General features: G+C 54.3%; 15 protein-coding genes and 1 non-coding gene across 16 annotated transcripts; 10 read left to right on the top strand and 6 right to left on the bottom strand.

Annotated features, from left to right (window-relative positions):
* Nucleotides 1–95: 95 nt before the first annotated feature.
* On the bottom strand, nt 96–3,047 carry BAUCODRAFT_152304 (uncharacterized protein; the record flags this gene model as incomplete). Its single annotated transcript, XM_007683111.1, has 13 exons — nt 96–545; nt 823–886; nt 960–994; nt 1,058–1,133; nt 1,265–1,293; nt 1,359–1,373; nt 1,430–1,533; nt 1,578–1,626; nt 1,675–1,738; nt 1,789–1,981; nt 2,031–2,707; nt 2,777–2,911; nt 2,968–3,047. The coding sequence occupies 13 exons, from the start codon at nt 3,045–3,047 to the stop codon at nt 96–98; spliced, it is 1,971 nt and encodes a 656-aa protein (XP_007681301.1).
* Nucleotides 3,048–3,272: 225 nt separating this feature from the next.
* BAUCODRAFT_311751 (uncharacterized protein) lies at nt 3,273–4,948 on the bottom strand. The gene has a single exon (XM_007683110.1). The coding sequence runs from the start codon at nt 4,838–4,840 to the stop codon at nt 3,413–3,415; it is 1,428 nt and encodes a 475-aa protein (XP_007681300.1). The 5' UTR covers nt 4,841–4,948; the 3' UTR covers nt 3,273–3,412.
* Nucleotides 4,949–5,487: 539 nt separating this feature from the next.
* BAUCODRAFT_126919 (uncharacterized protein) lies at nt 5,488–6,757 on the top strand (the record flags this gene model as incomplete). The annotated part of the gene is made up of 2 exons (XM_007683109.1): nt 5,488–5,549; nt 5,602–6,757. The coding sequence occupies 2 exons, from the start codon at nt 5,488–5,490 to the stop codon at nt 6,755–6,757; spliced, it is 1,218 nt and encodes a 405-aa protein (XP_007681299.1).
* Nucleotides 6,758–6,808: 51 nt separating this feature from the next.
* Nucleotides 6,809–7,804, bottom strand: BAUCODRAFT_78824 (uncharacterized protein; the record flags this gene model as incomplete). The annotated part of the gene is made up of 2 exons (XM_007682816.1): nt 6,809–7,012; nt 7,052–7,804. 2 exons carry the CDS (start codon nt 7,802–7,804, stop codon nt 6,809–6,811), a joined length of 957 nt encoding a protein of 318 aa, XP_007681006.1.
* A 340-nt stretch (nt 7,805–8,144) lies between these two features.
* On the top strand, nt 8,145–10,403 carry BAUCODRAFT_311755 (uncharacterized protein). Its single transcript, XM_007683108.1, has 3 exons — nt 8,145–8,298; nt 8,358–8,397; nt 8,450–10,403. Exon 3 carries the CDS (start codon nt 8,509–8,511, stop codon nt 10,225–10,227), a length of 1,719 nt encoding a protein of 572 aa, XP_007681298.1. The 5' UTR covers nt 8,145–8,298; nt 8,358–8,397; nt 8,450–8,508; the 3' UTR covers nt 10,228–10,403.
* A 263-nt stretch (nt 10,404–10,666) lies between these two features.
* On the top strand, nt 10,667–11,665 carry BAUCODRAFT_152299 (uncharacterized protein; the record flags this gene model as incomplete). Its single annotated transcript, XM_007683107.1, has 1 exon — nt 10,667–11,665. One exon carries the CDS (start codon nt 10,667–10,669, stop codon nt 11,663–11,665), a length of 999 nt encoding a protein of 332 aa, XP_007681297.1.
* A 128-nt stretch (nt 11,666–11,793) lies between these two features.
* Nucleotides 11,794–12,668, bottom strand: BAUCODRAFT_79729 (uncharacterized protein; the record flags this gene model as incomplete). Its single annotated transcript, XM_007682888.1, has 2 exons — nt 11,794–11,829; nt 11,889–12,668. The coding sequence occupies 2 exons, from the start codon at nt 12,666–12,668 to the stop codon at nt 11,794–11,796; spliced, it is 816 nt and encodes a 271-aa protein (XP_007681078.1).
* A 524-nt stretch (nt 12,669–13,192) lies between these two features.
* Nucleotides 13,193–13,295, top strand: BAUCODRAFT_t41. Its single transcript has one exon. It is a non-coding gene; the product is annotated as a tRNA-Gln (tRNA).
* Nucleotides 13,296–13,569: 274 nt separating this feature from the next.
* On the top strand, nt 13,570–14,424 carry BAUCODRAFT_143444 (uncharacterized protein). Its single transcript, XM_007683106.1, has 3 exons — nt 13,570–14,030; nt 14,091–14,207; nt 14,272–14,424. The coding sequence occupies exons 1-3, from the start codon at nt 14,019–14,021 to the stop codon at nt 14,389–14,391; spliced, it is 249 nt and encodes an 82-aa protein (XP_007681296.1). The 5' UTR covers nt 13,570–14,018; the 3' UTR covers nt 14,392–14,424.
* A 435-nt stretch (nt 14,425–14,859) lies between these two features.
* BAUCODRAFT_311656 (uncharacterized protein) lies at nt 14,860–17,304 on the top strand. Its single transcript, XM_007683105.1, has one exon. It carries the CDS (start codon nt 15,077–15,079, stop codon nt 17,216–17,218), a length of 2,142 nt encoding a protein of 713 aa, XP_007681295.1. The 5' UTR covers nt 14,860–15,076; the 3' UTR covers nt 17,219–17,304.
* An 85-nt stretch (nt 17,305–17,389) lies between these two features.
* BAUCODRAFT_79151 (uncharacterized protein) lies at nt 17,390–18,288 on the bottom strand (the record flags this gene model as incomplete). The annotated part of the gene is made up of 3 exons (XM_007682844.1): nt 17,390–17,680; nt 17,744–17,970; nt 18,048–18,288. 3 exons carry the CDS (start codon nt 18,286–18,288, stop codon nt 17,390–17,392), a joined length of 759 nt encoding a protein of 252 aa, XP_007681034.1.
* A 265-nt stretch (nt 18,289–18,553) lies between these two features.
* BAUCODRAFT_39083 (uncharacterized protein) lies at nt 18,554–19,036 on the top strand. The gene is made up of 2 exons (XM_007682761.1): nt 18,554–18,921; nt 18,985–19,036. Exon 1 carries the CDS (start codon nt 18,679–18,681, stop codon nt 18,877–18,879), a length of 201 nt encoding a protein of 66 aa, XP_007680951.1. The 5' UTR covers nt 18,554–18,678; the 3' UTR covers nt 18,880–18,921; nt 18,985–19,036.
* Nucleotides 19,037–19,154: 118 nt separating this feature from the next.
* On the top strand, nt 19,155–20,684 carry BAUCODRAFT_78982 (uncharacterized protein; the record flags this gene model as incomplete). Its single annotated transcript, XM_007682831.1, has 1 exon — nt 19,155–20,684. A coding segment is annotated over one exon (1,530 nt), but the record flags the coding sequence as incomplete, so codon positions are not given.
* A 531-nt stretch (nt 20,685–21,215) lies between these two features.
* Nucleotides 21,216–22,232, top strand: BAUCODRAFT_126910 (uncharacterized protein; the record flags this gene model as incomplete). The annotated part of the gene is made up of 1 exon (XM_007683104.1): nt 21,216–22,232. One exon carries the CDS (start codon nt 21,216–21,218, stop codon nt 22,230–22,232), a length of 1,017 nt encoding a protein of 338 aa, XP_007681294.1.
* Nucleotides 22,233–22,841: 609 nt separating this feature from the next.
* Nucleotides 22,842–24,245, top strand: BAUCODRAFT_311599 (uncharacterized protein). The gene is made up of 2 exons (XM_007683103.1): nt 22,842–22,944; nt 23,148–24,245. Exon 2 carries the CDS (start codon nt 23,158–23,160, stop codon nt 24,046–24,048), a length of 891 nt encoding a protein of 296 aa, XP_007681293.1. The 5' UTR covers nt 22,842–22,944; nt 23,148–23,157; the 3' UTR covers nt 24,049–24,245.
* Nucleotides 24,246–24,506: 261 nt separating this feature from the next.
* BAUCODRAFT_78928 (uncharacterized protein) lies at nt 24,507–25,469 on the bottom strand (the record flags this gene model as incomplete). The annotated part of the gene is made up of 1 exon (XM_007682826.1): nt 24,507–25,469. The coding sequence occupies one exon, from the start codon at nt 25,467–25,469 to the stop codon at nt 24,507–24,509; it is 963 nt and encodes a 320-aa protein (XP_007681016.1).
* Between the last annotated feature and the right edge of the window lie 341 nt (nt 25,470–25,810).

The following is a 25,810-nucleotide window of genomic DNA, read 5'->3' as shown; positions in this document are numbered from 1 at the left end:
CCCGCCCATCGGTGACGCTACGGCTCGCGCAGTGGCGTGCTGATCTGCGACAATGCTGTGGGGTGTCAGTGCAGACGGCTAATAAAGCGGACCCTCTATTCGCGACCGTCTTTGGCGCCGTTTTGCTGCCTCATCATTGACGATAAGTTTTCGACTTGCGAGGTGAGCTTAAGTATCGCTTTCTTCAGTTCCTCGACCGTCTCGACCGAGACGGTCCCTTGTGCACCAGGACTGGTATCAGACTCCTTCGGTTGCTCCACTTCTCTCGGCCCAGGTAAGCCTCGAGGTAACAACGCTCTGCGGTATGAATGCCGATAGAGTGGCCGGGATGGCGCACCAGCTGCGGTTGGACCTTTCGCAAGCGCATGCGCCGATGGAAAATGCTTAGCGTCACGCTGCCAGTATAACCGCTGTCCCTTTTCCCAGATCATGATCAGCGCTACGAACGGCCAATGAGTGGCTTTGAGAAGCACAATCCGCGCGCTTCGCAAGCGTTCAGCAGACACCACGAGTCGTAAAGGTCGCAGCAAAAGCGCCAGCAAGTTCTGCCAGCAGGGTTAGTCTTGCTCAAACTGAATCCGAGAATTCATGAAGCCGATGAGCCAAATTAAAAAGTGATGCCGCTTGCAGACGACCAACATCTTTCCCACAAAAGCCTCGCTCGTGATTGGACGGCATGTGCATCGGACGCTATGCATACGATCTGAAGATCCAGCAGGTGTTCGACATTTCGAGACTAGTACTGCGCATTCGGAAGAGCTTCATGTGAGGGACATGGAGCTTCAAGGAAGGACCGTAGACGTGGGAGCGTATCGTACGTACCAAGGGAGGTATGAAGTACACAAGTCTGTTGGATGTCGACGCTTCCAACACGTAGACCGCATATCTGTAGACGGCTATGTTAGCATGTTAAGCATGGCGGTGACACACAGAGCCTCCTGTTGCACTGCCGAACGTACACTGAGAGGTATTCTTCCCGTGCATGTTCAACGACCTGTTGCCGGGTTAGCGTCATTTAGGGCGCTTAACGAAACGTGCCACAACGCCATGCCCGTACCTTCGTTAATGTGTTAGACAGTAATGAGATAAGCGATGTTATAAGGAGGATGTTGGTTAGGCAGACGAAGATGAACCTAGAAGTGCCAGGGTCAGCCGTGTCGTTCCCATTTGCGGTGCTGAGGAAGCCGTCGTGGTTGTATGGGCTGCATGTGAAACCGAGCCCGCTCTGTCGTTGTGACACACGCCGGACCTTGGAGAGGCTTACATCAATGGAGGACCAAGGATAGGTGATATCTAGATGCTTGACGTGAGCGATACGTCCTTTCGGAATGCAGCTCAAAATGGTGCGTGAGATATACCTGATCGGCAACATCCTACATATTTTGGGTCAATGACAAGTACACGATAGCAGGGGAAGGATGGCACTTACGAAGCCAAGATAGCTCGAGCCAAAGAAGACTTTGATAAGGATCCAATTCATCTTAAGCGGGCTGTAAGTGCCTCGAGCGAGGAATGCAAAGCATGTATCGAAGCCTTGAAGTCGTCAGCTAAGATCTCGAGGACGTAAGTATACTCACCAACGTAAAGTATGGCGACAAGGCCGAGAAACTTGATGAAGTCCTTCGTCTTCCGAACGTCAGCAGCTGTCAGCGGCACGAACGAGGCAAGACCAACCATCTCTTTCAAGCATGGCAGAAGCGTGCCGAAGTACGGATGCAGGCTCAACAGTGAGCAGATCCTGCAGCATGATCAGACCGGTAACGGCATAGTCGCAGAGGGGGTGCGTACCGTGGCACGAGGAATAGCGCCTCAACGGAAAGGATGTCGAACGCGGTGTCGGTGAGCTGATGATCGTTGCGAGAAAGGCCCAGTACCCGCACGACCAGGAACGCGATACCGGTGGCGATGATACCGACGTCCCACAATGACCAGAAGTCTACGGCGTAGAAGGTACTGCCGGCATCCCAAAACTCCGCCAATTCTGTGTTTGGATCAGTGCTGCAACGATCGTGCACATGCTTGTGGCTTACCATTATACGCAAATGCTGTTAGCCAGACGTACAGCATCACCTCTGCTGCAGATACTGTATGGGTGGTCTTCTGGAGCAGTACGATGTAATAGAACACCAGGAAGGCGGCAAAGAACAAGACCTCGAAAGCTTTCAGGTACAGTGGCACGCGAAGTCGACAGAAAGGATCGGATCTAGTCTTGTTGTAGAACTTGGCCTGTTTGGTCGAATGCTGGCCAAGAGTCTCCCAGAAGACGATGTCGCCTTTCCAAATGCCGTCAATGACACGCTGTATGGCTCGCTGGCTCATGAACTTCTTCGCATCTGCCACGGCTGCGATCTCTAAGGCATTAAGACCAGCGAATGTCGTTGCGAAGGACATGCTGTCGCTCGGCGTTGATGTTTCTGGGCCCTCGTCGGCAAACGACTGGTCTGCTTCGTGGATTGCGCCGTCGAGTAGTGGCGCAGTCTCGATCAGGGTACCCTCCTCGGCAGCATTGTTGAGGTCGTGACAAGGACTCTCCGTAGTCTCGCGTCGGGCCGCGATGGGCAGCTCATGGCAAAGTACATCAATGGCTTCACTTTCGGTAAGATGGGTGACATAGCGCCACGCAGCAAGCTCGCAGGCTAGGCCTCTCGTCTGGCTTATGCCACGGTCATCGTTGGCCTCGCAATTTGCGAAGTGTGACTTCAGCGCACTAAAGTCACATCAGTATTCTCATCGACATCAAACAGTCTATCTCTTGGTGTTTATGGGTAAGGCGTACAGTAGCGCGCTCACAACCGCAGGATGCTCAGTCTCGTTCGCTAGGTAAGTTACAAGAGGCTTCAGCATTCGAGCGTACACAACATTCCGTAGGTCCTCCCATGAGTGAGGAGCGTCAACATTCTGCACAAAGTACCTACCTTATGACTTAGTCTCTAGGTTGCGCTGCCAGGCGGTCAGAGCTGTACATACACGCTCAGCTTCCGTACCAAATCGTCGAAGCTCTCTCTGCCATCTATGCGCGGCAGATCAGGACTGCCATCTAAGCGCATGACAGCAGACTTGCTCGACACGGAGGCGAGTGGTACAAGAGAAAAGATGGTGGAGGTGGCAGGAGGAACACAAGAGTGGAACGCTTACAGCCGCCTCTGCCGCCTAAGCGACGCTAATAGCCGCGACAAGCGCCCGGAGTACATGGAGACTGGATACTCACTCCTGCATCGACTCCTGTGTGTGGAAATGTGGCGTTGGACAATCGTAGCGTCATACTGCGATTACGTGGGCGAGGAGGCATGGTACAATCAGACGGACGTGCAGAGGGAAGATGCGATTGAGAAGGGAACGACAACACCACGACGCTGTGCCTTTGGGACGAGTCACGAAGTACACCTCAATATATGGAGGCTATAATCTCCTGCTATCGTACAAGGTCTGCAGCAGCCTCCGGCCACGTACCCCAGACTAATGCTCTATCACCCCATCGTTGTGGATGCGGCGCAAGGAACCTCACTTTCTTCCTTGCTTCGTCCACGTCCGCAACGTACAAATAGCCCATAATAGCACTGTCCCGGATCGTAGCTTCCTCGCTATTGGAGCTACAGAACTTGATCGCTATTAGAGCGCCAGTCATTGCGAGACTCGGTGCAACCTTTTCGTACATAGTGTTGGATGACGATGTCGACGTAGCCGCTGGGTCGTAGTCGTCTTCGTCTTCCGCACCGAAAGATGGAAGGGCGGCGTCGGATGAAGCTGGCTTCGCGCGGTAGATGGTAAGGTCGTTGGTAGGTATTGAGTGTGAATGAGGGTTGAGCGACTCTTTACTGCCGAAGAAGTACTGTCGTACTTGTCTGGCTCGGAGTTGCTTCATGTATGCATTGTCCCGCTCTACTGCTCCACCTGGCTTTGCGAGCTTCAGCACAGCAATGGCATCCTCTGGTGACTTGGAAGTGTAGCGCCGGTTGAGGTCATTGTAGAGTCGCTCCGAGCCAAGTGCGACTACTAAATTGATGGAGAACTCAGAAATGATATGATGTATCATGTCGTAGTTGCTTTTCGGGTCATTAAGGCCGCCCGGCGTATCGATGATGATTCCGCTTTGCTTTGCTAAAGGGTCCTCTTCCAGTTTGTTGAGGGTTGTCAGAGCCGATCGCGTCACGATGGCCTTGAAGGCGTTGGGCCGCTCGGAAGGCGTGGCATAGGGAAAATGGTAGACGAGCGGACTCCTGACCGGCTGCAGAGACGGTCCCGTCATCGGACTGATTCCCCATCCGTCGACCTCCATCTGCGATACGATCGTGACCGCCGTCAGACTACTTGGCGGTGCCAACAGTCCTTCTCGTGGATCTAAGTGCACGACAGTAGGTGCGCGGCCCTGCCTGACCGCCCATGCAGCTAAGGACCTTACCATGCTGCTTTTACCGGTGGAGTCAGGACCTACAACGAGCACCCTTGGACCCTCGGATGCGCCATCTCTCGCGGACTCGAGCATGCCGTGAAGGTTAATCCATTCGGTCGCATATTCAGTCTCCTGTGCGGAATACTCGCTCTCGGCTTCTCCGATAACTTCGAGTTCGCATCCTTGCCAGGTGAAGACAGCCCCTTTCAGACCGGATAGGTTGTGGGTCTGATTCTGAGCGAGTTCGACGCCGAAGAGCTCAGCATGGCCGCTTACCAAGCGGACGCTGTAACTTTGAATGAAGCCAGCTTCGAAGCGCCATTCAGACTGCGGGGCGAGTTCCTCCCGTCGTGATGGCTGTTCTACGTCCGGCGCGGAGGTACCAGTGACTTGAGGTGTAGAGGTTGACCGAATACCTAGGCCTGGAAGATTGAAACCCGGTAGAGCCATTAGTAATCTTACATGTTTGATGATGCAAAATTGTACGAGTTATGTGAAAGTTGAAACGTAAAGTCGGCTTCCTGGCCCGTGCGAGTGCGTGTTGTGAGCACTCATTGATCCACTGCGGATCACTTCTCATTCATCAGATACCGACTATAGATCCTGAGAAGATATTCGGCCATCGCCGCAAGACCGCGGGAGATCATCGAGTTGTCGGCGTCCGCATGCACCAGCCTTACCCTGGTGGCAAGCAGATTGTCTTTGGAAGCAGACTCTCCTCAAGCCCGCTGCCTCAGCATCGCTTCGCTACGGCTGACATGGCCGAGCAATCTGCTGCTCGGCGCCAGGGGGGCTCCACGAGGTCCTGGTCAGCTTACCCTCGCGTGTAGGAAGATAGCGATGAAGGAGTGATCAAGATGGGTCAGGAAGTATCTCGGCTAAGAGAGTTCCGAGTGCGGAGATGTCCATCATCCCGCTAAATGCGCAAGGAACGTTTACCTACAATATCGATGGAACGACTGTACAGCTGTGCATTTGAGTCTGGGCTGGATGGCGGCATTAATGGAAGTGGCTTTCGGCCGGAATGCGACTCGGCTGCTGCCACTCACACATAGCATGGAAAAGTGTACTCCGCATCTGTATCCCCGACAACCACGATGTCCTCGTACGGGGTGGTACAAGAGATGGCGCTTTCGACGAAGCGAGAACCCAGCACATCGTAGGCCTTTCGCGACCTATCAGACTTACCAGCAAGCTGCGGTAAGCTCCAGCGACACAAAAGCGACTCTACCGTTGTCAGGCATTCTTGTTGTCTCCTGCGAGCAGGCAATAGCCGGACCGTTCTGTACGAGACAGCTCGCGGATCTCGGCGCGCGAGTGATCAAGATTGAACGTCCGGGCAAAGGCGACTTCAACCGTGACCACGACCAGCGCGTCCAAGGCCTATGTTCGCATTTCGTCTGGACTAATCGCAGTAAGGAGAGTCTGGCGCTGGATCTCAAGCAACGCAAAGACCTCAACGCTCTGAAGAAGATCGTATCCAAAGCCGACGTCTTTGTCCAGAATCTAGCACCAGGAGCCACAGAACGAATGGGCCTCGGATACGCAACGCTCAAAACCAAGCATCCTCAGCTCATCGTCTGCGATATCAGCGGCTATGGAAGTACAGGACCCTACCGCAACAAGAAAGCCTACGATCTACTCATCCAGGCCGAGTCCGGGTTCCTCTCAGTCACTGGATCACCAGGTCAACCAGCCAAATCCGGCATAAGCATAGCTGACATTTCTGCGGGCACAGCCGCCTTCAACAACATCCTCGCCGCCATCATCCAGCGCGGCAAGACCGGAAAGGGCTGTCGACTGGACGTCAGTATGCTGGAGAGCATGGCGGAATGGATGACCTTCCCAATGTACTACGCCAGTGACGGTGCGCCTCCGCCGGCGATGAGCGGTGCCGAACATGCTAGCATTTACCCATATGGTCCTTTTCAGACCGGCGAAGACGGGACGGTGATGCTGGGCATGCAGAATGAACGCGAATGGGTCATCTTCTGTAATGACGTTCTCGACAAGCCAGATTTAGCTGAGGACGAGCGATTCGCCAACACCTCGCTCAGATCGAGCAATCGAAAGGAGCTACGAGCGATGATCGAAGAGGTCTTCAGCGTATACTCAGCCGACAAAGTGCTCGACAAGCTGCAGAATGCTGGCATCGCCAACGCCAAGGTGAACGACATGGCTGGTCTTTGGGCGCACCCTCAGCTGAAGGCCAGAGATCGATGGACGGAAGTCAACACACCAAACGGTCTTGTGCCGGCGCTCAAGCCTGCCGGTACTGCTGAAGGAGTTGCAGTAAGGATGGATCCAATACCGGCAGTCGGCGAACATAATGAAGCAATATTTGCCGAATTTGGCATCGAACGCTAACTGAGGGTATCATCAACCACAAATGCCGCCCTTGGTTAAGAGTACGCCGTGTCAATCCACAAACCGTGAGATGAGCACGTCCATCTGCTTCTCAATGTTCTTCAAGCCGACGATGACATTTTCATCCTTGCCCTCGCCAGGCGTCCACGCAGCGTGCGCGAAGTCGATCATCTTAACCTGAAACGCTATGGGCGGTTCCTCCTCGTCCTCTTCATCCTCCTCGCTTTGCTTGACTTCACCAAGCGTGGGCGCCTTCTCCGTCAACCTTGGCGTCTTCGGCGCACCTCCCATGACCGTCTCGAGCGCGCCGCTGTCACCTTCGTAGACAATTAGAAGGCTCGCACTGAACATCCTTGATTCCAGCCGCTCGAGCGCATGTCGCACCTTGGCAATCTCCGCCTCGATGGTCTCGAGCAGCTCAGCGGCATCATCGCGACCCAAGCCCGCTTGCAAGCCGCTGAAGAAAGTCGAAAAGCCGTCCTTGACGTTCTCCGCGGTGAACTGACGGCCGTAGAACTTGTTGTACACATCCATGGTCTTACCGTTCCAGACTTTCATACCCGCGATTCGAAAGTTTAGCGAAGCGCTCGTCGTATGGGAGGCGACCTTCTCAAGCCGTTCTGCCTTCTCTGCCGCCGTGCCTTCCGGATACAGTCTGGCGCCGAGCTTGAGATCCAGAACATTCGCGTGCTTAAAGCCGTGCTCAAGATTCTCCAGGACAATCGCAGTATCGGTGGCAAGCTTTGCGCCGTGTAGGCGCTTGTCCTTTTGATCCTGTGCGGTCTCGAGTAACTCATGGGAGATGGTCGGATCGACGGCTTGCGTGGGTGCACCCAATTGAAGCGTGCCCATGAAAGTGGGCATCAACTCTGCAAAGTCGGAATGGTCCTGTAGAGTTTGCTGGTAGAAGTCGATCTCGGCCGCGGTACATGGCTTGATCAACAGTTCGCCAGAAGGGTCGGAGAGTACGCCTTCGTGGCCAGCAGCGGCGTTCTCAAATGCTTTCAGCGTAGACAAGTCAAGATCGTGAGTTTTGATGGTCGCCATGTTGCTTGGTAGCCTCGCTCCGTCACTGGACCGAGGGACTCGTTTAGGGAGGCATTCAATATTGAGGAAGCTCAGGTTTGCCAACATCAGAAACGAGGTCCTGAAACCTTTAAGATTGACGTAATATTGTTTGCTAGCGGCAACAACCGGCACTAATACTGCAGGTACGCTCTGGCGTGAACTCACATCCGTTTGCCTACAACGACAACGGCAATCAAGTGAGAATCACTGCAGTCAATACACCACGCTGCAAACCCATATTCTGTCTAACGACAGCGACAGCGATCTGAGGCTGAACAACTTTTCAACCTCCACGAGTTAACCTCAGGGAGGGCTATGTTGAACCTCGCCGTTTTGCGAAAGCGCAACCTTGTTGCGTGCCTGCCGTTTGTGAAGTGCTCTCATGTGACGGATACCTTTACTCAACGCCTCTGCATAGTCGCAGCTTACTGGGTAGCCCTCCTGCAACAGCACAGGGAGGTAAACTTCATAAGGTTTTATCCAAAAAAGATTGCTGAGACACCAGCTTGGGGCACGTGTTGACACCGAGCAGATTTGGCCTGTAGCTACTGACATCTGCGAACCCTTATTCTGTCAGCATAACAGCGGCAACATCGAGCTATTAGGCTGCTGACATTACCACAGTACGACCGTCGAGCATAGCAGCCACTGCAGAGAGCCAATTGCCAACAGAGGCGCCGGCCATGTCTCTGATTACAGAGACTGCACCATCCTCCAAGGTAGCCACCTGGACTGAGTCGGTTCATGCACCACATCCGCAGGCTTCAGAGATCCTTCGTCAAGTCGATTACTACTTCAGCGAGGAGAATCTCGTGAGCGATCCGTACCTTCTCGGCTTCACTGGTAAGGAAGGCACGAATCCAGTCAGCCTAAGTTTGATCATGGGCTTCAAGAAGATGAAGCAGTTCAGGCCCAAGACTGCTGTTCGTGAAGTACTCAAACACAGCACAGTCGTGGAAGTGGTGGATACTGGTCACATTAGGCGTCGCTATCCGCTGGGCCGACCGCTGCTGGTGAAGCCGCTTATCGACGTCAATCGCTACAAGAAAGCACTCGCCGAGAACCAGCATCTCACAAAGGGCATGCTGAAGCCGACTGGATTCGAGAAGAATGCGGTGGAAGGACCTATCAGGCCTGAAGAGTACGAAGAGGACCGCAAGAAGTATGATCCTGAAGAAAGCTTCGTCACCCGTATCGAGCTTGCAGTCACGAACTTTTGCGCCCGCCGAAAGATGCATCAGGGTACTCGCAAGATCTTCACCGACCTTCTCCATTTGGGAGGGTTCAGCAATGTTCATCAGTTCCAAGGGATGTCGAAAAAGGAGCAAAAGAGACAGGGAGTCGAGCTGGACGACATTGCCGATTTCAAGATCTGCGATGAAGTCGAGAATGCCTACTACGCCGAGTGGGAGGATGGCGAGAAAGGTGATTGGGTAGTCGATTTCGAATCGCTGGCCAAATCATTCTTGTCCGACGTCTTCTTGCGTGAATACCCGTGGTACGACGAGCAACAGGTCAAGATGGCTACGATGGTGCTCCGGAACTTCTACAACTACCTTCTTCTCCATAATGTTTGTCCAGAGTATGAGGACCAACTGGAAGCCGCGCGCATGATATGCGATGTTGCGGAGACGGAGTTGCCAAAGCTTGCGATGGTCGACCAGAGCTTGCCAGGTGCTTTTAACAGTGCTTGCTCGACGCTCTGCGGCGGCAGCTACACGGACGTCCACATCTCGCAGGATGGTTGGGCGAGTGGCTGTGACAACATGGGTTTGTCTCGCCAGGAGGCCAAAGTCATCATCGGAGTTGGTGTGGCTGCTTACGGCAGTCGGGAGCAGATTGAGAAGCTCGCGCCAGTTCTGAGCGGAGATGCAGGTCTGAAGTATACGTCGTCACACAAGCTGGGCCTTGTGGTTGTCAATGTCGAGCCGCCGAATGACTACGCCAAAGCCGCATACAACCAGCTGCGAGAGCACGAGGGCGTGGACAAGTACGTGCATCCAATGGGCAAGCTTCACTGCAAGCGCTGGGACATGCCGTTCGAGCCGCCGACTGATCTGCCCAAAGCTGCTAGAGTCGTTGACACTGCTTCATTTGAGTTCCTCGTCGAAGAATCAACGCTTCAGTATTGCATTCCCGGCATGAAAATCGAAGCCACGATCAGAGAACTTGACGTCGGGCTTCAGTACATCGACAGCATCGAGGCAACCTATCCTAGCTTCTACACATGGCTGCCGAACGAAGTCGTCGGTCGCTGGAAGGAACCGGGACCGCCGAAGACATGGATGCAGCGGCAGCAGGCGCAGAGGGATGGCAAGGCGTTAGACCAAGTCCGCGACTCTACGAGCAATCATGATGGAGGGCAGGATGACGGCGAGTTCAGCGATGGAGGGCCGGATTGAGAAGACATGCTGTCGGTTGCGAAGCTGCTTACGGCTGGCTCATGTCGATCTTGCCGCTGCGAGCTGTTGAGACGACGGCAGTCGAGCATTTTCTATCATGTTTTCGAGGCCTTTCGCAAAATCATGCGGAGAGGCGAGCCATAGAGCGAGTTGGACCGCCCGATCCGCGCGGTTAAGGATCACGGAGGAGATGGCGGGGTGATGGAGGGGTCGAAGAAGCCCCCAATGGCATCATTCACTAACAAACAGCTCCATCAAGATTCCCACAGCTGCTCATGTAAGCACTTCTCACACCGTGCACTCAGTGCTCTCACCTCTGTCAATCCCACATCCCTCTCGCATCCACCATTGCATGTCTCTCCTCTACACCTCTTCTTCAGCCCTCCGCCGTGTGACAACCCTCACCACCCACCTCACGCGACCTCCAATCACCCGCACAATGGCCTCCCTCCCCAAAACAATGAAAGGCGTGGTCATCGAAAAGACTGGCGGGCCAGATGTGTTGCAGTACAAGACCGACCTCCCCCTCCCCAACCCCTCCTCCGGCCAAATCCTCGTGAAAAACGACTACATAGGCATAAACTTCATCGACACCTATTTTCGCACCGGCCTGTACCCTCCTCCTCAGTACCCGTACATGCTAGGACGGGAATCAGAGGGCACCGTCGTCGCGACGGGTGAGGGGGAGATGTATGGACTAAAGGAGGGAGATAAAGTGGTCATGCTTTCCGAGAGCACGTACGCGGAGTACACGGCGGCGCATGCGGCGAAGGCTGTCAAAGTGCCGAAGGATATGGATCCGAAGATCGGGGCTGGTGCGCTATTACAGGGTCTGACGGCGTTGACGATGATTAGGGAGAGTTATCACGTCAATAAAGGGGACTGGGTGTTGGTGCATGCCGCGGCGGGCGGGACAGGGTTGTGGTTGTGTCAGTTGTTGAAAGCTGTGGGAGCGAATATCATCGGGACCGCGTCGACGGATGATAAAGTGGAGAGGGCGAAGAAGGCGGGGGCGACACATATGGTTAATTACAGCCATGAGGATGTGAAGCAAAAGGTTATGGAGCTCACGAATAATGCGGGCTGCATTGCGGTGTTTGATGGCGTGGGTAAGAGTACATTTGATCTGAGTCTGGATTGTCTGGCGCGGAAAGGGACGTTGGTCAGTTTCGGGAATGCGTCCGGTGCTGTGCCGCCGGTGACGATAAGTAGGTTGACGCCGAAGTGTGCGAAGTTGTTGCGCCCGGCGCTGTTTGGGTATATTGTGACGAGGGAGGAGTTTGAGGGGTATGTGAATGAGTTGTTCGACTTCATACTGAAGGAGAAGATGGACACGGCGATTCATGAGGTGTATCCGCTTAGTGAGGTGGCGAGAGCGCATGGGGATTTGGAGGGGAGGAAGACGAGTGGGAAGTTGTTGTTGGATCCGTCGAAGTAGCGCATGATCTTTGACAGATCGGTGACGGCATGCATGTGTGTATGTGTAAATCTACATCTTCGAAGCGGGCGCAGATGGCTTCCGGTACATCACCGTCGCCGCGGCCTACACGAGCGTCAGCCAAATGCCTACGTTGACCTCCGATGCATGACTGTCGCAGCGGCCTTCCCAAACAGTCAGCTCGACACACCCTACACGCGCAAAGACAACGTGACAGTCTTACCTGATGATTCGGGAAAACGAGCATATCAGCCACGACCACATTCTCCGGCCTCCCCGCCACAAACACCACCGTCTCCGCAATATCCTCCGGCGTCAACGGCGTGACACCCTTATACACCGCATCCGCCTTACTCTTATCGCCGCCAAACCGCACCACACTAAACTCCGTCTCCACCTGTCCGGGATCAATCTCCATAACCCGTATCCGCGTCGCAATCAACTCCCTCCTGATTGCGTCCGTGAAAGTGCGCACAGCAGCCTTAGAAGCGCAGTAGATGCTCCCACCAGGATAGCCCTCTCGGCCAGCAATGGAGCCAATGTTGATGATATCCCCTTGCCCGCTCTCGCCGCGCGTGCGCATGGATTGGAGCGCGGCTTGCGTCATGTTGATTAGTCCGTGGACATTCGTGTCCCACATGACCCGGATATCGTCTTCGTTGACGTCGCCTGCTTTATCCACTCCCTTCACCAACCCGGCATTGTTGACGAGGATGTCGATCTGTTGGAATTCCTGCGGTAGGGAAGGAATGAAGTTGCGGACTTGATCCGGTTGGGAAACGTCGAGTTGGATGGGGAGGACTTTCACTCCATCGCCGACTTCTTTCTTGATCTCTTCGGCGACCTGCTTTAGTGTATCGATTCGACGCGCGGTAAGGATGAGTTTGAGGTTGTCAGGGGAGGTACGGGCGAACTCGACGGCGGTGCTGCGGCCTATGCCTGAGGAGGCGCCGGTGATGACGATGGTTTTGCCGGAGAGGCGTTTGCTCATTGCTGTGGTCATCATTCTGCGGAAGAGAGGGTGGGTGGAAATGGGGAGTTGGGAGGTGTTAGTGGAGGAGAGTCGGGAGGAGGATGGGTTAATAGAAAGCAAGCGTAGGGAGGGTGAAGCTCGCCGGCACCACATATGAGAATGAAAGAAAGCTGTGGTCTGCGGGTGAAAGCAATACCTACCTGCTTGCGGCTGTATTGCCCAATGGCTTAAGGTGAGTTGCGAGCTCGGGAGGGGTTATGCCGATGGCGGTCGATGGCGATCATGCTGTTGGTGGGAGTTCTAGTTGGTAGTTGTCGAGATACAAGACAATACTGTCTGTGGTCGTAGCATGTCAGTTGTATAGAGTTACTGTACACCGAAGTGCCACAAGGCGTACGGAGGATGTAAACGAAGAGTAAGATGACGACTTTAGGCCACCTCGGCTCATTCTCGGATCCACAAAAGGTTCATATGTATTGTGGTGCGAAAACTGCGGCCTAACGCAACACCATATGTGCTGGACGCTTAACCGCGTCCAAATCCCCGCAAAAACGGGTTGTATAGTGTAGCGGTTAGCACATCGGATTCTGATGTGTCTTCAATATCGAAAGACATCATGATCTTCCGGTAACCCCGGTTCGATTCCGGGTACGACCTTACCTTTTTGGCTTCATTTTACGCATCCCGCGTATGTCTCCCTAAAGAATGACAGGGCCGTAAACAGCAAGCCTGCCACCAGCGCATCCGGCCGCCGAGCACACTGCCCAGGACAATTGGCCTCAGCTTTCTCCCCTCGCTACGTAGCTCCAACGTCACCTTCTCCGCATCTTCCTCAGCCCGTTCCTGAATGCATCACAAGACTCCCAGATCCATGACAGCCAGTAGGAGGGTCAGCCGCTGATCCGCATCAAGATCGTCAGGGCGTAGAAGCACGCTACAGGTACCCACGGCTCCCTGCACGCTTCCAGATCCAACCCGGAGATCGATCTCATTCACCCGATGCCGATATGCAGGTGTCATGCGAGCACTTAGAAATGAGCAGCAGGAACAGGGAACGTGCCGACAAGGCGGCGACCCGATCTTGTCTCACAGCCGGTGCCAGTGTGACGATGATTCGATCACAAGGCTGTAGCCTGGCTGGGAAGGATGCTGACCTACCAGAGAGCACAGACGGAAGCGTAGCTTTACCGACGTAATGACTCCGTCAAGGTACGTCAGTCTGACTGCATTCTGTCTCCTAACCATTGGACTGCGGAGGGTAGCTGCGGTGCGCGGGTATATGAAGTTGCTGGAGACGCGCTGGAAGTATCTTTAGTTTCCAAGCAACAACGAATATCATCCACACACAACAAATAAATCTATAACAACCACTCCATCACAATGGCCGACAACGTACGTCCCACATCCAAGGTTTGAAGACCAGGCAAGGCGCCTTCCTAACACGCTATCTAGAACAACCCAGGCAACTTCGCCAACCGCCCGAAGGAAGACGTCCAGGCTGCTGCCTCCAAGGGTGGCCAGACCGGTACCGAGAACTCCGGCTTCGCCAGCATGCCCAAGGAGAAGGTGGTAAGTCCTGCCCCACCATCCTCATTCAAATCCGTTAGTGATATGATTCTGACTGTCCGTGCAGCAAGAGATTGCATCCATGGGCGGCAAGGCCAGCTCAGGCTCGTTTGAGAAGGGCAGTGAGAAGGCGAAGGAGGCCGGCCGCAAGGGTGGCTCAGCCACTGGCGGCTCGTCTGATGATTAGATGTTTCGTTGCTGCAACGGCATCATGAGGCATGACTTTGTATCATATTTTGACGAATGCTTGAGCTGAGCTATGCTCGCTCGCATCACATCGTGTCCCGTTCCATCCTGCTTTCTAGTCTTTATGGTCAAAATCATATACCTATACAATCGCGCATGTTCTTCGCCATACTTCGTCATGCTATGTTGAGTAACATACGTTGGAAATGTATGGTTGGTCAATGTTGAAGATTGACGCCTTACGCGGAGTTATAACACCATGTTCGTCCGAAGATCCAGCTGCGTCCCTCATAAACTTGAATGGTTGACAATCTTTGACATACATAACGATCGGACAAGGTGCTTTGAGATCCGGCGAAGATGTGGACGTGGGGAAGTGAAAGTGCCCTGTCGTTGTTTCAGTCAATTTGGAAGGAGATTAATCGAATGTAGCGCATATTCATGGCTTTTGCTAAAAGGCCAATGTATACTTTGCTTGGCCCACTACGGCCTCGACCACATCGCAACATCTCCAACTATGCGATCAATCCCACTAATACCACTCTACCCGCGTGTCGTTTTGAAAGCGAGATCGATGTTGGGTTCGCCATATAGTCCGCTCGCTTGCTAGGTCTTCTCCACCGACGCCTGTAACAGCATGACGGAAAGGGAACGATGAGCGTGAGAAACGCTTGTGCGGGCGAGCAATGGGCAAACATGCATACGCAGTCATACTCGACGCTGGCTCCTCAGGCAGTCGAGTATACGTCTACCGCTACCTGAAAGCGACAGCCGCACGCGCAGATGGCTCTCCCACAGACCTTGCACGACTCCCCGAGATCAAGACGAAGAACAAGTGGAACAAGAAGGTGCACCCAGGCATATCAACCTTTGGCACCAAACCGGAGCAGGTTGGTCTGGAACATCTGAAGGAGCTTGTGGAATTCGCCGCGGATATCGTACCGAAAGATGAAGTCGAATCAACCCCCATCTTCCTCCTCGCGACGGCGGGGATGCGCTTACTCCCCGACGACCAACGAATCGCAGTCTTGGAGAACGTATGCGCCTACTTCCAACATCATACCAAATTCGCGCTCCCCGACTGCGATCTCCACATCCAAGTAATCGCGGGCGAAACGGAAGGCCTGTACGGCTGGATAGCAGCGAACTACCTCCTCGGCGGCTTCGATGAGCCGGAGAAGCACGATCATGGGAAGGGGCATCATACCTACGGTTTCCTGGACATGGGCGGTGCATCGGCGCAGATAGCGTTTGCGCCGAATGTGACTGAATCGGAGAAGCATGCGGAGGATTTGAAGCTGCTGCGGTTACGGAAGGTGAGCGGCGAGGCGCTCGAGTACCGCGTCTTCGTCACGACGTGGCTAGGTTTTGGCGCGAATGAGGCGAGACGGCGATATGTGCAGAGTCTCGTCGACGCATATCCGCATAGCCAAGAGTTACCCGATCCGTGTCTACCCGTCGGGCTACTGGTGAACCAAACGGGCGTAGAAATAGCACCCGGTTCCTCCGACCTATCGGCGGAAAACCCACACCTCCTCGGCACAGGCTTCTTCCCGGAATGCTTGAAGGCCACCTACCCCCTCCTCGAAAAAGAGCGCCCCTGCCTCGACGCCCCCTGCCTCCTCAACGGCCAACACACCCCCGCTATCGACTTCGACGTGAACCACTTCGTCGGCGTATCAGAGTTCTGGCACACCACCCACGAAGTCTTCGCCATGGCGCATAAAGACAAAGCCTACGATTTCCAGACGTACCAACAACAGGTCACCGCCTTTTGTTCCCGGGATTGGGAGGATATTGTGGCCGATGTGGTGGCAGGGAAGAAATGGGGGAAGAAGGTGGATGAGAAGACGGTGGAGGAGGTGTGTTTCAAGGCGAGTTGGTTGATTAATGTATTGCATGAGGGGATTGGGGTGCCGAGGGTGGGGTTGGAGGAGAGCGGGAAGCAGCAGGTCGGCGGGTGGGAGAACAAGACGAAGGCTGTGATTGATGGCGCGAAGGACCGAGGGTTTCTGGACCCGTTTCAAGCGGTTGACAAGATTGACGGGACGGAGGTGAGTTGGACGTTGGGGAAGATGGTGTTGTATGCTTCTTCGCAGATGCCTGCGAGCACCAACACTAGCGTACTGCCGGTGGGGTTTGGCAGTAACGTCCCGGGCGTGAAGGTCCCATTTGACTTTCAGTACGCGGCTGGCGGCAAGTCAGCGGAGTCTTCAGTTCCACCGACGGAGCTACCCGCCGCGCCAGAAGGAGTAGCCGGCAAGGACTGGCACGACCGTATCTTCAACGCCGGCTACGCACGTCGCGTACCGGGGATACTGATCTTCGGTCTCATCCTCGTTCTGGCCGTGTACTTGCTCTGCGGCCGCGATCGGCGGTTGCGAGTCAATGCCAAGCTACTGTCCCTCGTAGGACGGAAGCCGGGCAAGCGACCACGAGCACGTGGCGGCAAGCTCTTCGGCGGCACGTCACCGCAGTACGAGCGCGTGCTCGAGGCCGCGGATCCGGACGACTTCGAATTGAGTGAGGTCGAATTGACATCCAGCTCCTCGCATACCCGTTTGGGTCGCTCATCCGGCTGGGCGACGCCGGTCAGTCGTGCCATGTCGCCTGATACTACGCGCGCTTCTCCCAAGCATAGGGTTGACGTCGATTACTTGTCGTCTGGGTCTGTGATGGCAACGACGGGCGTAAGCGGGCTCGGTGGAAGGGTGGAGAGTAAAGAGCATCTTGTTGCTCCACGCGGCGAAGGAGCTAGGAGTCGGGCGGGCAGTCCGTCGAGGAGGGGTGGTCCGCTTGTTGGGCCGTTTAAGGAGAACGTTGATTAGGATTTGCGCTGTTTTGCTGGATCGATTAGCGAGGCGCTGGTGGTGTTCACATTGTCCGACAGCTTTCGAGGTCTGCTATTTAGTGTGGCGAGGTCATGTCTCTCGTGTAGGTCTATCGTCTATCACTTCTGCGTCAATCATTACGTCCTCATGATTATACTCGCGCAGCCGTCAATCTTCCAACAAGAACCGCACGAAAGCCGCCGCCACCGCAACGCCATCGTGATGATCATTCGCCCGAGTCAGAGCCTCCTCGAACATCGCATCGTCGAAAACGCCCTGCTCATGCCGTCGTTGCAGGAGTTCCGTGATGACTTCGGCGCCGAACTCCGGGTGGCCCTGTGTGCTGATCAGGCGTCGTGGGCTGTACATGCCCTGTACTTCACATCGATCGGAATGGCCGAGTGGCTCGACGGAAGAGGGGTGGGTGTAGACGATGTCGTGGTGCATTTGGTTGATTGCCTGATCAAAGTCATGTTGTCAGCTTAGTCGTGAATCTGCGAAGACGGAAAGTGTGGGACGTACGAGCTTTGGTACGCCGAAAAGTTCCTTCCCCTTCTCCGTCAACGTAACAGGCGTACACGAAATCTCCCACCCCTGATCGCTTCGATCCACCTTACTCCCCATCGCGCGGCCGATGATTTGGTGCCCGAAACAGACGCCTATCAAGCGCACGCGATCTTGCGCCAGGACTTTCTTCGTATACTCCACCAACTTAAGAATCCAAGGATCGTTGTCAAAGGCGTTATATTCTAGTCATCACAGCGTGGCTTCAATCAGCCTATGTTATCAGCTTCACCACTATCCCGCTGCATGAGGTGAAACGTACTGCTTCCGGTCATCAGCACCGCGTCCACGGCGTCGAAGGAGGGAAATATCTCTTCATTCACAACGTTGTATTTGCTGATGTCTAAATGAGGTCGCTTGACGCCGTCCTTCTTCACCATGAGGTCGGCGCCGTTGTTGAGCAGTTCGGCGAAGAGGTTGCCGTAGCCGCCATATTTCTCTTTCGTCTTGCCGACGGGCTCGTCACACTCGAGGACCGCGATACGGAGGGTTGGTTTGAGCATCCCCGCGAATACTCGATCCCTCTATAGCCTCTGATGGTAAGCTTAGGTTATGCTACTCTCTTCCACCCTTTGTGAGGAGATACTACTCAGCATATGTCGGAGGACTATCGAGGGTATGATCAATCTGTATATAGCTTAGAAAGCCGTACCGTAATCCACGCCTGACTAAGCCATGCCAATCTCCCCCGCAGGGCTGTAGATAAGAACTCTGGGTAGCTAGGTTCCGGGGACGGGAGCTGCATTGATAACTCCATGTTCCCCTCGCGCAGTAGCTACACTACAGTCGCGAAACCGTGGCGGGAGAGATCGCAAACAGGTGTCTTTTCGCATGGTTGTTTGCGCATCGATCTCCCTAATAGCTGAGGCCGTACAACGCAGCGTGGTATTGTAATGACTGCCTTGGCAACCACTGCCGCCATCCCAAACTGCAATACCACAGCCTCAACCATGCGCACCACGCGTGCCTGCGCGCGTGGTGCGACCAAGTACACCCTCAACCAGGAGCAGGCATTACTTGAGCCACAAGCCAATGATCAAGTCCGAACCACAATGTCTTTGCTAGCAGACACACATCCGTCCACTGCTCGTTAGAGCAGCAGGCACCGGAGTCAGGCCGCTTACAATGCGGAGCGCGTGAGCTCTCATGATCCGTCGAGGAGTGGACGGCGGTGTGCTGATATGTCATTTACGGAGTAGCTTTCGTCATTGCGAAACCGTTGACATGAACTTCTTTTCGTGGAGACCGAGCAGCTGTGACGTATGGCGCGGAAGCTTGTGGTGTGATCTGCCAGGCGGTTAAGACCTGAGGTCGTGCCAGTCTTGGCGCCTCATGGTTCAAGCACATCTCCCTACGCTTCACATACACTATGGAGGCAGAATTACTGGCCACCTATGCTCGGTGTGCTACACGAGATGCTCTCATTGGGGCGGGTGAGGTCGAAACCCACCTCACCTATTCGACCCTCGCTCAACAAGTCAAGGCCTTGCAGCAGACTTTACAGTCCCACGGAATCAATCGTGGCACGATTGTTGCCGCAGTCTTCCCGAATTCGATGGTGTTGGCTCTTGTCTTCCTTGCTCTGCTCGCCTGCGACGCTACGATTGCGCCGCTGGATCCCAAGCTGAAAGCCGACGAATACAAGTATGATCTAGAAGATCTACGGATTGATTTCGTGCTCGCTCCCAGCAACGTGTTGAGCTCAGAGAACGATCTAACTGCTGTGACAAAGTCATTGTCGTGTGGAGTCTTGGCATGTGCCTTCGGTGCCGAGGAGGTAAAAGTGGATGTTGTTCGTGCCGGATTACCACATCCCAATAGTTCCAGCAACCGGGACAGCCACGAACCAACTGCGTTGATATTGCATACATCGGGTACGACCGGTAAACCAAAAATTGTCCCACTCACCGCACAAAATTTGCTGGCTTCTACCCATAATGTAATTGAAACCTACAATCTTAGCAAGGACGACCGGACGATCTTGCTAATGCCATTGTTCCATATCCATGGCATCGTTGCGGGATTTCTGGCCCCTCTTCTCTGCGGCGCAGGGCTTGTGATACCGGAGAGGGGTCTTGCAGGTGATTTCTGGGAGCTATACATGCGACATGGCGCCAACTGGTGGACTGCCACTCCAACGCATCATAGAACGATCCTACAGTTGAAGCGGCCTCCCGAAGCGAAGGTTCGATTCATACGCTCTTGCTCCTCCGCGCTTTCTCCAATTGATGCTGAAAAATTAGAGGAAGCTCTGCAGGCACCCGTTCTGCAGGCGTATGCAATGACTGAGAACGCACATCATATCTCCTCAACCAAACTTGGAGAGCCACGGGAGCCTGGTACAGTCGGCTTCCCTCCGTCCGACCTAGAACTTAGTATCCTCGACGAAGCCGACAACACAGTGCCGCCTGGTCAAGTCGGTCAAGTCGCAATCAAGGGTGCATCGTCCATGAACGGGTACCGCAACAATGAGGAAGCAAACGAGAAATCCTTCACATCCTCCGGACTGTTCAAAACAGGCGATCAAGGCAAGCTCGACGAAGAGGGCTGTTTGACCTTGACAGGCAGGTTGAAAGAAATGATCAACAAGGGTGGCGAAACCATCAGCCCGACCGCATTGGACAGCGTCCTCCTAAACCATAGCGCGATCAAGGAGGCCGTGGCTTTCGCGGTCCCTGATGACGTCTTCGGAGAAGACATAGGTGTCGCAGTCGTCCTCGAGGAGCACTCATCTCTAAGCCGAGCGGAGTTGGTTGAGTGGATGAGGGAGAGAGTAGCAGAGGCAAAGGTGCCGAGGACCATCTGGTTCGTGGATCACATTCCTAAAACGGCTACTGGTAAGCTTCAGCGCATAGCTGTTGCGCGCGAGATGCTGCAGAGTCCTCAGGAGCAGCCGAAGAACGGTAACGCTGCCGCAGCAGAAACTTCGCTCGAGTCTCTTCGGCGGATGTGGAGCGACTTGCTCAGCGTTGGGCCTGAAGTGATCAAGCCGACCGATAGCTTTCTTGACTTGGGCGGAAACTCCGCGCTGGCGGTACGTCTTGTTGGTATGGCAAAGTCGAGCGGATATGATCTAGACATCGCAGCCGTGTTCAACGCCGAGGATTTGGAGAGTATGGCGAGACAGATGCACCGAAAGGAGTCCGACGAGCGGTCCACTCGGCGCGCAGACCACCGCCTTATCGCCCAATCTGCGGGTCACATGAACGTCGCAGAGACGGATATCGAGGACGTCTACCCCATGACGCCATTTCAGAGCTACATGGCAGAAGAGAACGTCAAGTATGGATGTTGGGCGGCTACGTTCACGTTCGAGTGTGTGGATGCTACAGTGGAGGAGCTGAGCCAGGCTGTGAAGCTCGTCCAGGAACGCAACAATGTTCTTCGTGGCTGGACGACCTGCATTGATGGAAAATACTGCCAAGCTATCATGCGTAAGCCGATTGAATTGCAGCATGTTACTGACCTGGATCATTACCTCACCGAGATGGATATGCTGAAGTTTCCCCTAAATCGACCTTCCCTCAGGTTGGCTTACGCTCATCGCAACGACCACGTCGTATTCGTGCTCACCATGAATCATGTCATCATGGATCACTGGACGAGGTCATTGCTCTTCGATGAGATAGCGCTTGCCCTGAAAGACCTGAGCGCATTGAGGAAAATGACGCCTTTGCCTTTGCAATTTGCCGACTTCGCGAGATGGATAGAAGATCTCCGGTGTCGTAAGCCCGATCACAGCGCCCTCACACCTGAGCCGGATCATGACAAGACTCCCAGCGTACATGATGAAGAAGCTCCAATCTTCGACCCTGCGGCAACAAGGCATCAGCAGAAACATATCCAATTGTGCGAAGGCGTGGCACTGAAACACCCCTTTTCCGTGTACGCACACCTGGCCTGGTCCATGGCGCTCGCAATGCGATCATCAGACGAGCAACAACACGTGACCATCTCCACCGTCCAAAGTGGCCGTCTTGCTCCTCTGACGGGCATTCATACCATGATGGGACCCGCTCTCACCATTACAAGACTCGATATATGCTTACAGCCCACCTCGCACCTCGACCAGGCGCTAGATTCCATTGCAACCACCTTACTTGCGCCGCCAGATACGTCGTTCACGGGAGCTAACATGCAAGGGCAATACGCAACAGCCTGGGTCCTGAACTGCGCTCCGGGCAACCCCATGCCCGGGGATATCCTTGTCGATGGCCAGCAGATACTGCGCTTCGATGAGAAGAGGTCTATTCGAAACCGGGCCGGTTTCGCGCTCTACGGACGTCCTGTTGTTGCCCGAGAAGGTGGCAAAGTTGCGCTGCAGCTGACGTATAACAGCAATTTGGTCCGCGAAGAAGCTGTGACAAGGTTCGTTGACGATTTTGCAACTTACCTAAGGGCAGTGACTAGCTTGGACGGGCACACGGATTTACGAACGGTGCGGTGAGATCACGCCTGTAGTGGCTTACATTCAGCAGGCTGTTTCCTCGCGGCCAACGCAAGCACCCACTTTGCTCGACAACTGCCGCTTCCAGTTCGGACTTGGATGTCCTTGCTAAGCAGTCGAGCAGAGTCCGCCTCCATACATGACATTGACCGATTGCGAACGATCGCGAGCCAATGGTCATGTTCCCCTTTATTGGTGGCTACGATAGACACATCGTTGCTAGATCGTGCAGCACAGATCCAACCTTGGATGGCACTAGTCTTTAGCGGTCTTCTAGGGTTGAGGCTGAGGTATACCTAGCCCTCGAGCCCGAAATGGTATGTGCCTTAGCAACAACGCAATAATCGAACAGGCTGGTCCGAAATTGTACTGGCTGCTGACGCCGACATACTTTCAACAAGCATGTCAGTCCACAATGCTGTACATAAATCTTTCTCGTTGCCCAAGCCTACCACGTCCCCTTCGTCTTCCGTATGGTCGAGAGCTGAGATTCTGACAACCAATGCGCTCTATTTGCTCGCGATCGTCATTGTCAGGCGCACAAGCGGGCGGTCTACCCTTGTGCACAGTAAAGCAATGATTGTTTCACCCTAGACATTCAATAATTGGGCAGCTCAACGCTAACCTCCGTGCCTGGCTCGACATCGCTGGTCGGGGTATCATTGTATTGTGTGGTCGGGCAGCGGTGGTAATTCCGACCAGAACCATCGAGGTAAGATCTATGAACTTCTCCTCCATTGTCGCTTAGAGAAATGCTGCACGGCTGCAGCCGCCTTGGCAATAGGCTATCAATGCTGACCTCGGCTTCGTCCCCGCCAACTGAATGCATACAACCGCGCATAAGCACAGCAAGAATGGCGACCATCTCTAGGACCTCCTACACCTCTCCACCCACCCTGACAGATTCTCGACTAGACCGCCCACCATGTCCTCTTCCTCCTCCTCCACCCCGCTGGCAACCCAACCCCCACCTACTCCAACCTATCAGCTCACCTACCCAGCACCCTACGTGATCCTGATCACCATAAACCGCCCCAAACAAATGAATAGCCTCCCCTATGCCAGTCACTGGGAAGCAGACGCCCTCCTCCAGTGGTTCGACTCCGAACCTTCCCTCCGCGTGGCCGTAGTAACCGGCTCCGGCCGAGCCTTCTGCGCAGGCCAAGACCTAATCGAGCAACGCGACCTCGCCAACCTGCGTGAAGCGGCCGCGCGAGGCGACGCAGATGCAAAGGCGAAACTCCCCGACAAACGGCTGCTTACTCACCCACCAAGCGGGTTTATGGGGATCAGTCGGCGGGCGGGCAAGAAACCCGTCATAGCCGCCGTTAATGGCTGGGCAATGGGCGGCGGGTTTGAGGTTTGCTTGGGTTGCGACATGATCATCGCCAGCCCCCAAGCCACATTCGGTCTTCCAGAAGCCATGCGCGGCCTCTACGCAGGCGCAGGCGGGCTTTCCCGACTCGTCCGTCTAGCTGGTATGACGATCGCAAGCGAGATCGCAATGTCCGGCCGCTTTCTCTCCGCGCAGGAAGCAGCACAATACGCAATCGCAAACCGGGTGTCAAAGACTCATGAGAGTTGTGTGGGGGAGGCGGTGGAGTTGGCGGCGAAGGTGGCCAGCTTGAGCCCGGATGCGATTGTGGTGACGAGACATGGGTTGAGGCAGAGTTGGGAGACGGCGAGTGTGGAGCGGGCGAGTCAGGAGACGGAGTTGCGGTATGGAGCGGCGTTGCGGGATGGGGAGAATTTGGGGATTGGGTTGCGGGCGTTTGCGGAGAAGAAGCAGCCGCAGTGGGTGCCGTCGAAGTTGTAGCGGAAAACGTTTCCACGCTTTCATGTCGGTTATTGAGCTTCAATGTCGACTGTCCTGTAGCAGGGCCTTGTCAAGCTCTTTGCCCGTCTTAACGTCCGCCGGGACGTCCTCCAGACAGCATATATCTTTCTCCGCCTTCTACGCGGTATTGCCAGAAGATGCTTGCAGAGGCGGTCGGAGGAGGTCTACCATTGATGCGGACAGTCAGCCGGGGGTTCGACGTTCGTGTCGGTCAGCCAGGCCGTGCATGAGATGGCGTAGTATATCCCTAACGTCGTTCACAGGGTCCTGAGTTTAACACACGTCGGTGACTTTATGGCACAGGCGGGGCGGTCTCACCGGCGCGTTGCTGCACTGGAAATGAGTCCAGGTGCGCGGGTTAGTCCTGTAGGCGACTAACGAGCCGGCAGAGTAGGTAGGGTGGCTCACTGCAAACCTGTAGCCTGAACCGCTTTCCCTCACTCAGCACCAGCAATCCCCCTCCCTTCCTTCAATGGCAGAAAGATCTCCGTCCATAACTCGCTCGCCTCCCCCACCGTATACGTCAACTCAGCATCCTGCATCCCAGCCTCCTCACCACCCTGCATGGTCTCCAGCTGACTGATAACATTATTCAACCCAAGCGCCTTGCCCGTCGCCTGCGTCGCCGTCGGATCCAAATTCACGTGCACGATATGAATGTGGAAATGGTAGTAAGTAGGTTGGTAATGCACATAAAACTTCAACATATCCTTCTCCACACCCGGATAAAGCTTCGGTACAGTCGCAGCAAGCGTCGTCCGTAGATGGCGAAGCCAAACAGCGTCTTTCTTCGTTAAATCCCGCACGCTCCAGAGATCTCGTCGTAAAACGAGAGCGAGTAAATGCAGACTTCCCGTCGTCTTGCGGTCCCAGTTCAAATCCGGTAAAAGTAAGAAATCATCCTTCTCATCAGCTTCCTTCGAGCGAAACAGTACATTCTCCTGCTCACTCTTCCCTTCAAGAATGTTAAAGACCCAGTTTAATCGTCCTTCCTCCCGACACCGCCGCATATACGGCCGCACGTACTTGGCATAGACCTCCGGCGTCTCCGTGACACTCCTACTACGCTGGAAGGAGTACTTCTTGACATGCTTCTCCGTGCACGGGTAAATAAGGTTGATCTTCAAATCCGGTGGCGTGGGTTCATCCAGACTATTGTCCGGGAGACTGTTGGCTAGATACCAGCGGTAGATGTCGTTTTCCCCAAGATTTTTGACGTGAGCAATCAGGCGGCCAAACGCGGAGAGATAGGATGGATTCGTGTCGAAGGCGCCTCGTTCTGCGATCAGCAGGGCTGGTTGGCCGGAGATAGTTCCTTGAAGGATCATACGGCGGCCGGCTTGGTCTTGGTTAAGGAGGTTGGAGAATTTGAAGCGAGTTATGAGGGCGTTGGAGGACATGGCGGGAGATGTATTTACTGGGTTGCTATTGGTCGTCGTCCAGATGTTTGGGATGTCACTAGGTTTAGCTATGCGTGTGTAGATACAGTCGCAGAGTGAAGCCTTTAGCACGGAATTTTATATCCCTATCGAAATTCTATATCTGCGACCTACGTTATATATCCCTAATACAGATTTATAAGCGCTATAGTCTTTTGCACTAGACTCTATGTCTATAAAACTTTACATCTTAATATAAAATCTTATATCTAAACTTTTTTTATATTAAGATACTTTTTTAAGTAATAAAGTTTTTTTTTATATATTAAAATAGATATTTTTATATAAAATACTTTTTAAAA

This window comes from Baudoinia panamericana (genome assembly GCF_000338955.1).
Source record: "Baudoinia panamericana UAMH 10762 unplaced genomic scaffold BAUCOscaffold_14, whole genome shotgun sequence".
Taxonomy (NCBI): Eukaryota; Fungi; Ascomycota; class Dothideomycetes; order Mycosphaerellales; family Teratosphaeriaceae; genus Baudoinia; species Baudoinia panamericana.
Note: the sequence above shows the minus strand (reverse complement) of the source record. Positions and strands in the feature narration are given on the sequence as shown.

Excerpts from the sequence above, each read along its gene's own strand:
- BAUCODRAFT_311599 (XM_007683103.1), top strand. The coding sequence starts at position 23,158 with ATGTCCTCTTCCTCCTCCTCCACCCCGCTGGCAACCCAACCCCCACCT.
- BAUCODRAFT_39083 (XM_007682761.1), top strand. The coding sequence starts at position 18,679 with ATGACTGCCTTGGCAACCACTGCCGCCATCCCAAACTGCAATACCACA.
- BAUCODRAFT_311751 (XM_007683110.1), bottom strand. The coding sequence starts at position 4,840 with ATGGCTCTACCGGGTTTCAATCTTCCAGGCCTAGGTATTCGGTCAACC.
- BAUCODRAFT_143444 (XM_007683106.1), top strand. Across the intron at positions 14,208-14,271 it reads GCATGCCCAAGGAGAAGGTG|CAAGAGATTGCATCCATGGG; the intron begins GTAAGTCCTGCC and ends CTGTCCGTGCAG.
- BAUCODRAFT_311755 (XM_007683108.1), top strand. The coding sequence starts at position 8,509 with ATGTCTCTGATTACAGAGACTGCACCATCCTCCAAGGTAGCCACCTGG.
- BAUCODRAFT_311656 (XM_007683105.1), top strand. The coding sequence starts at position 15,077 with ATGGGCAAACATGCATACGCAGTCATACTCGACGCTGGCTCCTCAGGC.